Genomic DNA, 8,298 nt, shown 5'->3' on the forward strand with positions numbered 1-8,298 from the left:
TGATGTTGATGCCATCTGTAAATTAATCAAAGCTATTATTTTAGGAAGTTGGTAATGGAAGGGACTATGATCTATCTACCAAGAAGGGCTACCAAGGCCATGTGTTATATATATAGAGTATAGACAAGAGAGAGAGAGATTCACATAATTAAACCAATATATTATTAATTGTGATCCAACTTTTCCTAATTAAATTTAGCAATAACAAACTCTTGACGCTGATAACTCTTGTGCAGCATACAAATTCATGCATGCAACAGTTTTGGTGATGTCGATTATATGTCATCAATTTGTGAGTACAGAAAAATAACCAAGAAAAGCGCGCCTGGTGTTGAAGAGACACCAAATGCATCCATATCCAGTTTAATCTTCCTCGGATTGCTGAGCTCTTCTAGTCTCTGTGGTCCTGTCTTTCTTTTTCTGAGTTCCATCTATTTCTTACTACAACTCTGGCTCTGTTCTTTGCTTTTGTTTAGTCGATTAGTTGTCAGTACTGTGTTTTCTTCATCTGCTTGTTTGGGCTCCTCCCCATTTCTGGGCCTTTGCCTTGTGGTTTGTTTTCATCCCTGTTGGGCTTAATCAACTTGGGCTCCTCCCAATGAAAACGAACAAAAAAAGGTCAAAGCTACCCGTTGACCACTAGCTTGATAGAAATTAGAATGCGAGTCACGAACCGACTCACCGGGTAAACCAAATCTGCCACGTACAATATCATCATATCCATCCAACGGTGAAACACTCTGATGCGCGCCCCACCATATGTACTCGCCCACATTTTTAATTATAAAAAGGAAAATGAAAAAACCGTTCATATTTTATTACAACCTGCAATAAAAAAGTTAGCACCTTTTCTAAAGAAGAGAGTCTAAGTTCTCTTCACACACGTGTGGGTCCCACAATCTCCCTTCAACATGACAACTGACCCTCTGAGTCAGCTTGGGTCCGGTTTGTTTCGTTAGTTTTTTTTGGCCTTATTCGTTTTTGGCTGTTTGTATTGTATTAATTTGGTTTCTTGGGTTGGTGTTGTTGTGTTAGATGTGGAGGATTTGGTATTGCTGGCAGTGAAAGATTGGGTTTTTGGCGGTGGCCGGTGGGTCGTTTTGCATTAAAAAAAGTTCAGTTTAGCAATAAAGTTTTGATTTGTGAGACAGTGAATAAGCTGAAATTTGGTTTAGCCACGGGAGGCACGAGGTGTGTTCTTTTAGGTACCTTTCTGATTTTTGTTTCTTTTCTTGCTTACTCTTCCATTTTGATAAGCTGAAAGCTTCTTTTACTTCTAATTTGGTTCGTTTTCCTTCTACGGAGGAAGAAAATTTCGGTTTTCAATTTCTTCTTCTACTAAAATGGAAGAAGGGTTGTAAAACCAGAAAGAAAAAAAAACAAGTGAGGAAGCTTATAGACAATTTTGATTTGAAATAGAATTTAGCAGATGGGTTGGTTAGATCTTTAGAATTTAGCAGATGGTTATGTCAGTTTTACTCCGAAAATCCAGGTGGGTGTTTCCAAATCTTAGAATACGGAAGTGAGTTTTCAATTTTTAAGTTGGTATCGCACTGATACGATTCAACTAGTGTTCTTTAGTTTTTCGGTTTGCAAGTGAAATTTGGTTCGTCAGGAGTTTGAAAAATAAAAACTTTCATCCAAGCAAAATGCTGTGAACAAGTTAATCACTTGGGTGGATGCAATGTTAAGAGAATTAGCTCTTGGATTGTTAGTTTTCTATTTCATTAGTTTTGTTTCAGCCATTGATAATGACTTTGCACATTGTAATTGTGACGAGGAGGGTTTTTGGAGCATTCCAAACATTTTAGAGTACCAAAGAGTGAGTGATTTCTTGATTGCAATAGCATATTTTTCAATCCCTATAGAACTTCTTTACTTTGTCAGCTGCTCAAACGTTCCATTCAAATGGGTCCTCCTTCAGTTTATTGCGTTTATAGTCCTTTGTGGATTGACCCATTTGCTAAATGCATGGACGTACAACGGCCGCCAGTCATTCCAGTTGATGCTGTCCCTCACCATTGCCAAATTCCTCACAGCCTTGGTCTCATGTGCAACTGCAATAACCCTTTTAACTCTGTTTCCTCTTATTCTCAAAGTGAAGGTGAGAGAACTGTTCTTGAGGCAAAATGTGTTGGAATTAGACCAAGAGGTTGGGATGATGAAGATACAGAAGGAAGCCAGTTGGCATGTCCGAATGCTGACCCGTGAAATTAGAAAGTCACTGGATAAGCATACCATATTGTATACAACTCTGGTTGAGCTTTCAAAGACATTAGACTTGCATAATTGTGCTGTTTGGATGCCGAATGAGGATAGAGCAGAGATGAACCTGACCTATGAGTTGAAATCAAGCTCTTCGCGAAATTATCTCCATTCTATCCCAATTAATGACCCAGATGTGTTGGAGATAAGAGAGAGCGAGAGGGTAACAATCCTAAGTCCTGAATCAGCACTTGGATCTGCAAGTAGTGGTGAGTCTGGTGAATCAGGTGCTGTGGCAGCAATCCGAATGCCAATGCTTCGGGTTTCAAATTTCAAAGGGGGTACACCGCAGTTGGTTGACACTCATTATGCGATATTGGTTTTGGTTCTTCCAGTAATAGATTCTAGAGGTTGGAGCCATCATGAGATGGAAATAGTTGAAGTGGTGGCTGACCAGGTTGCTGTGGCTCTATCCCATGCTGCAGTACTTGAAGAGTCTCAACTAATGAGAGAGAAACTGAGTGAACAAAATCGTGCGTTACAACAGGCGAAGAAGAATGCAATGATGGCCAGCCAAGCAAGGCATTCATTTCAGAAGGTAATGAGTCATGGAATGAGAAGGCCAATGCACACAATTTTGGGCTTGCTTTCTATGTTTCAAGAGAATTTAAGTTTCAAACAGAGCTTAATTGTGGACACGATGGCAAAAACTAGTTATGTTCTCTGCACTTTGATCAATGATGTGATGGAGATGTCAGCAAAAGATAATGGAAGGTTCCCGTTGGAGATGAGGCCATTTCAACTACATTCTATGATCAGGAAGCTTCTTGTCTTGCCGAGTGCCTGTGTATGTATAAAGGCTTTAGTTTTGAAGTTGATGTTCAAAGCTCATTGCCTAATCAGGTGATTGGGGATGAAAGAAGGGCTTTCCAAGTAATATTGCATATGGTTGGGTATCTATTGAGCACCTATAATGGCGTGGGGACTGTCATCTTCCGGGCTATTTCAGAGAGTGGTAGTGAGGGCCAGGATGATAGATTGCAAGGAATCTGGAGATCAAATGTACCAGATGAGTACGTATCTATAAAGTTTGAATTTGAGATTAGTGAGGGAAGTTCTCGACCTGGTGGATTAGTCTCATTGACGCACTATGCTGGTGGGAGGCACAACAATGATGAAATTAAGAAGGGCCTGAGCTTCAGCATTTGTAAAAAGATTGTCCAGGTAAGAGCTGTGTATTTTTATTTTATTTTTTCAATATTGGTCGTTCTGATTGATGTACATTTTCTACAAGAAATGCCAAAAAGTTTTAGTAGGACTTCAGCACTTCAGCTTGCATGACTGTAAGATGATTGGCTCCTTTTTTTTTTTCAAATTGAAAAGTTGGCCTGCACCTTTCCAAAACATAAGCCTTCTGTGTGGCTCATGTATAGAGTTCGATTTCACTTTTTTTTTAAAATTGATCAAAACTACGATGCATTAGAATTGATATGAGAAGACAAATTATTTTAATTTTATCAACTTATGATTCTTCTATAATGAATTATCTGCAGATGATGCAAGGCAATATCTGGATATCCATGAACCCAGTGGATTTTGCAGAAAGCATGACACTTGTTCTCAGGTTTCAAATCCTCCCATCTATTGGGAGAAGTATGTATCTCCCTGGAAATAACTTGGAGCAACCAAATTCCAACTCACAGTTCAGAGGCCTTCGGGTTATAGTAGCCGATGATGATAATATAAACAGGACTGTGACCAATAAGCTGCTCGAGAAACTCGGCTGTCAAGTAACTGCTGTTTCTTCTGGGTTCGAATGCCTGAGTGCCCTCAGTGATGCTGAAAATTCATTTCAAATTGTTGTTTTGGATCTCCACATGCCTGAAATGGATGGGTTTGAAGTGGCAATGAGAATCAGGAAATTCCACAGCCCTAATTGGCCATTGATCATAGCCCTGACAGCAAGTGCGGAGGAACATGTGTGGGAGAGATGTCTACAGGTGGGAATGAATGGATTGATTCGAAAACCTGTTCTATTGCAAGGGATGGCAGATGAACTTCGCAGGGTACTGCAATGAGCAGTTTTTCTTCCACGTCTTTTTTAGGCTCTCTAATGAGCACAAGTTATAGAGAATCCAACTTTAAACTTAGTTTTCACTTAGTTAGAAAATATAGTAGTTAGATATTGCTAACCATATGCCCTTCATATCACAATTAAACGTCACAGACTCTGTTCTGTTGTATGATTGCTCTACTGAGCTATATACTCCATTGATTAGTATAATTGCTCCACTGAGCTATTTACTCCATTGATTATTCAATCCAATCCAATCAAAACAGATTGTGTTGTGTTGCTCTTTCAGATTGGGTTGCCCTGGTGCTTCAACACAAGTTTCAGGAAGCTACATCCAGTTGTTTCTGTCTTTGTATTCTTTCTTTTTCTTTTTGTTCTTTTGGTCTCTGAACCGATCATATTCAAAAAGCCCGAGGGGAAGGAACATAAATTTGTTTGATCAATAATAATAACAAAATCAGCAAAAAAAGCAAGGGTGTTTTTTACTATCCAGATTTGTTCTCATCTTGCAAGTTTGTAGTTTTCACGTCTGGCTTCCCCCCAAAAAAAAAAAAAAGGGCTTCGCACGTGCTTGAAATTGACGCCAAACCAAAGCCCTAACATCTGAACTGAAGCAGAGCAAAACCAGAGTACCAGAGAAAAGCGCCATTGCCCTTCCTTCTCTAGTCTCTCCTCTCATCTCCTATAATTGTATTATTACATTTCAGTCCTCCTTCTTCTTCAGCCTCCAGCATAGCCCTCTCTATGCGCGTTGCAGTCTCACCTCTGTCTTTCATAATTTCAACCGTTCACCTATTTGAAAATTGAGTAAAATTGAAGAAAATGAGAAAAGCAGATTACTTTAGCAAGGACTTCGACTGGGATGAGCTAAGAGTTCAGGTGGAAAACGACCCGTCGTTCAGCTACCACTTGCTCCCCTTCCAACCCAACCCCATTTCAATTTCACTCGTAGATGAAGCCCATTATGCTGCTGCTGGGTCTCACGCATGGAACGCATTTCACCACCGGCATGCCTCTGGCAAGTTCTTCAAGGTCCCATTGCTTTTCCTCTCTTAACCCTTTTGATTAAGGAATATGCCATTTCAATTGGGTTGTTGAATGTTGATGATTATAGGAAAGCCTCCATCTTTCTATGTAATTATAGATAGTTACTGTGTAAGTAAAGTCTCCATCTTTTGCAAATTGGGGTTTCAGTTCTAATGTCAGGCTTTGCATCATATTTGTTCTTTCTCGTTTATTTCAATTTGCCCCTTAGGGTACTTATGATCCGTTTTTCTATTCTCTTGTTTTATTCAGTCTATGTGATTCAATGCAGGAAAGACGATATCTGTTAGAAGAATTCCCTGAACTAGTCAACTACAAAGAGAATTCTAAGGTTTTGGAGGTGGGATGTGGTAATGGCAGCACTGTTCTTCCTATATTACGGTATCCTCTAAACTTGTCTCATTTCAAAATTTAATTGCATGTATGATTGCCTGTCTTTAGAAATCTGAATCCTCCGCAGTAACGCCCTTTAATTATTTGAGGTTTAGTAGTCTCTTTTTTTTTTTTCTTCGGTTAATTTGCACTTTTTCTAGCAGTCTGGTTTATGTTTTGTTTATATGAATATTTTCATTAAACTGGAGATGTTTGCCATAGGTTTCAGACCATGCTGTTTGCTTTCTACCTGTTATCCTCACACGATACTATTTCCTCTGCAGTGGCAATGAAAACATCATTGTTTATGCTTGCGATTGCAGCAATGAGGCCCTGGAGAGGGTTAAGGAGACGGTATATGCCTGTAACAAAGTATCTTTCGAACATCGTTTTCATCCATTTTGTTGTGATTTTTCTGTAACCGCATTTCCAACATGGTTGGCCTACAATCCTTGTCAAGAAAATATTGCACAAACACAGCAGCTGTGCTTTTCAGGTTAGTTACTTCATCTGTTTATTGTATGTTTATATGCAGTACAATCAGACTCATATAAGGTATAATAGTATAATACTCAAACAGTTTTGTTGTTTCTTCAGATGGTGGAGGGAAAAGTCAAAAAAATCTTAATGATTCATATTCATTGAGTGAAAGTAGATGTTGCATTGGTGGGGTTGATTTTGTTACCCTGGTAAGCATTCATTACATCAAACTGGCCAGAGAACCTTTGAATCTTACATTTGCCAATAGACTTTGTTGGATCAGAAATCTTTTGTCTGAACGCTTGCTAACTGGGAAAAGATGGAGCTTTAGGTGTAAAAATACTTTGCCTGTCTCAAATCATCTGGTCTCTATTTGGTAAAGATTTTCTGTCAATTCAAACAGAGACTTAGGAAGTTGCTGAACTTCATTTAGATTTCTTTGCTAAATATTAGTATGCTAACCACTTTGTAACTTTTATTTCTAGAATTTTGTTGGTGCTCCTCTGTTCTGACCTCTATTGCTTTGAGATGTTATGCTAGAATACTTTCCCACCATTTTCTTCTCATCAAAGAAACAGTATTTGGTGATTTGAGTTTCTTTTTTCTCTGTGAAATATGTCAGATATTCACACTGTCAGCATTACCACTTCATAGGATGCCAGAGTCTATCAAGGAGTGTTTTTCTGTCCTGAAACCTGGAGGCCTGCTGTTGTTTAGGGATTATGGTAATTGATTAATCAGAGCCTGGTTTGGACTTGGAGCTGTAAAAGATTTTAAAGAGCTCTAGCTCTCAACTTTTTAAGAAATATTTCTAATGTTTTTCCTGCTGACATAATCAGTTTGATGAAATTCAGGCCTCTATGATATGTCTATGCTTCGATTTGAGATGGACAAAAGAGTGGGGTTCAGGGAGTATATGCGATCAGATGGAACCCGCTCTTATTTCTTCTGTTTAGATACTGTGAGGAATCTATTTGTGGGTGCAGGCTTCACTGAGGTACTAATGTTACCACAAAACAATTTTTTTTTTGGGGGGGTGGGGGTGGGGTGTGCCGGGCGTGGAGATCCTAAAATTAGATGTGCACATACTTGCTTCATTTTCTACTGTCTAATGTTCCATAACTTGTGCTTATGTCAGCTTGAGCTTGAATACTGCTGCGTTAAGTCGGTGAATCGTCGAAATGGGAAGAGCATGCGAAGGGTGTGGGTTCATGGAAAGTTCCAGAAGCCTGTATGAAATGAAGTCATTTGAAGCGGTCTCTCTTGTTGACATGCTGCCCTTTGAAGAAACCATGCTGCTTTCTTCTACAATGTAGCTTGCTGTGAGCAACTTTTTCGTTATATGTATATGAGAAAGGTACAAATTTGGGGCTCCATTGAATTTCTGAGAAGAGCTGTGAAAGTCAGTGCTCAAATTAGCTGATGTGTTCCCACAAGAAAGAAAGGCCCAAGTATACGATAACTTTCTACCTAATCTAAATTGTTCTTCACTAGATGAAGGAATTAAGCTCTAAATTTTTTTCCCCGAACTGAGTAAATTTTGTTACGGCTACAAATGGGTAGGGCAGTTGACAATGGACGGGTCGAATTCCATGTGCTTGATACATGTGTCCATATTCTGGATAGGGATAACCAAAACCCGGCGGTTCCCTATGGACCAAAATGCCCACATCATCCACGTGTAGTATACCCAGCTCCCTAACTGACCAAAATGACCTAAGTTTGGGCGGTTCTCTAAGTCTAGTCAAAATGTCAAAAGGAAACCCTAAACCAGTTCCCTTGGAATTGGTACCCATTATTCAACCCAACCCATCCATTTGTCTTTTCTGCAAATTCTCAAATCTTCAAAAACAAAACATAAAGAAAAGATGTTTATCACCAATTTATACCGAAGTTTTTCAATATATTACTTGCGTGCCTGAACTGTCTCAAATATTCCAGGATTTTATATATGTATAGAAATTCTCCTATGTGAATGTACGGATGTTATTATCATGCGAATGCTATGTATATTTTACTATCCCTCTTTGTTTTTTTTTTGTTTATTATGACATCCGTATGATAATAATATGCGGATATCCGAATGAGAGAACAAGTATATATATATATATATATATATAACT

General features: G+C 38.9%; 3 protein-coding genes across 3 annotated transcripts; all 3 read left to right on the top strand.

The window, feature by feature from the left end:
- The first annotated feature begins 1,018 nt into the window (after positions 1–1,018).
- Positions 1,019–4,514, top strand: LOC103318678 (protein EIN4). Its single transcript, XM_008220079.3, has 2 exons — positions 1,019–3,429; positions 3,759–4,514. Exons 1-2 carry the CDS (start codon positions 3,055–3,057, stop codon positions 4,281–4,283), a joined length of 900 nt encoding a protein of 299 aa, XP_008218301.2. The 5' UTR covers positions 1,019–3,054; the 3' UTR covers positions 4,284–4,514.
- LOC148921223 (protein EIN4-like) lies at positions 1,685–2,996 on the top strand. Its single transcript, XM_089048375.1, has 2 exons — positions 1,685–2,803; positions 2,964–2,996. The coding sequence occupies exons 1-2, from the start codon at positions 1,685–1,687 to the stop codon at positions 2,994–2,996; spliced, it is 1,152 nt and encodes a 383-aa protein (XP_088904501.1).
- Positions 4,515–4,861: 347 nt separating the features above from the next.
- LOC103318679 (Methyltransferase family protein) lies at positions 4,862–7,690 on the top strand. Its single transcript, XM_089043576.1, has 7 exons — positions 4,862–5,311; positions 5,595–5,704; positions 5,980–6,191; positions 6,293–6,384; positions 6,798–6,900; positions 7,030–7,172; positions 7,314–7,690. Exons 1-7 carry the CDS (start codon positions 5,102–5,104, stop codon positions 7,410–7,412), a joined length of 969 nt encoding a protein of 322 aa, XP_088899702.1. The 5' UTR covers positions 4,862–5,101; the 3' UTR covers positions 7,413–7,690.
- The last annotated feature ends 608 nt before the right edge of the window (positions 7,691–8,298 follow it).

This window comes from Prunus mume, linkage group LG1, assembly GCF_029339155.1.
Source record: "Prunus mume cultivar Tortuosa linkage group LG1, ASM2933915v1, whole genome shotgun sequence".
NCBI lineage: Eukaryota > Viridiplantae > Streptophyta > Magnoliopsida > Rosales > Rosaceae > Prunus > Prunus mume.

Bases quoted from the DNA above. Each gene is read 5' to 3' on its own strand.
- LOC103318678 (XM_008220079.3), top strand. From the start codon at position 3,055: ATGTATAAAGGCTTTAGTTTTGAAGTTGATGTTCAAAGCTCATTGCCT. The intron at 3,430-3,758 runs GTAAGAGCTGTG...AATTATCTGCAG, and splicing joins TTTGTAAAAAGATTGTCCAG to ATGATGCAAGGCAATATCTG.
- LOC148921223 (XM_089048375.1), top strand. From the start codon at position 1,685: ATGTTAAGAGAATTAGCTCTTGGATTGTTAGTTTTCTATTTCATTAGT. The intron at 2,804-2,963 runs GTAATGAGTCAT...TGGAGATGTCAG, and splicing joins CAAGGCATTCATTTCAGAAG to CAAAAGATAATGGAAGGTTC.
- LOC103318679 (XM_089043576.1), top strand. From the start codon at position 5,102: ATGAGAAAAGCAGATTACTTTAGCAAGGACTTCGACTGGGATGAGCTA. The intron at 6,385-6,797 runs GTAAGCATTCAT...GAAATATGTCAG, and splicing joins GGGTTGATTTTGTTACCCTG to ATATTCACACTGTCAGCATT. The intron at 7,173-7,313 runs GTACTAATGTTA...TGCTTATGTCAG, and splicing joins TGGGTGCAGGCTTCACTGAG to CTTGAGCTTGAATACTGCTG.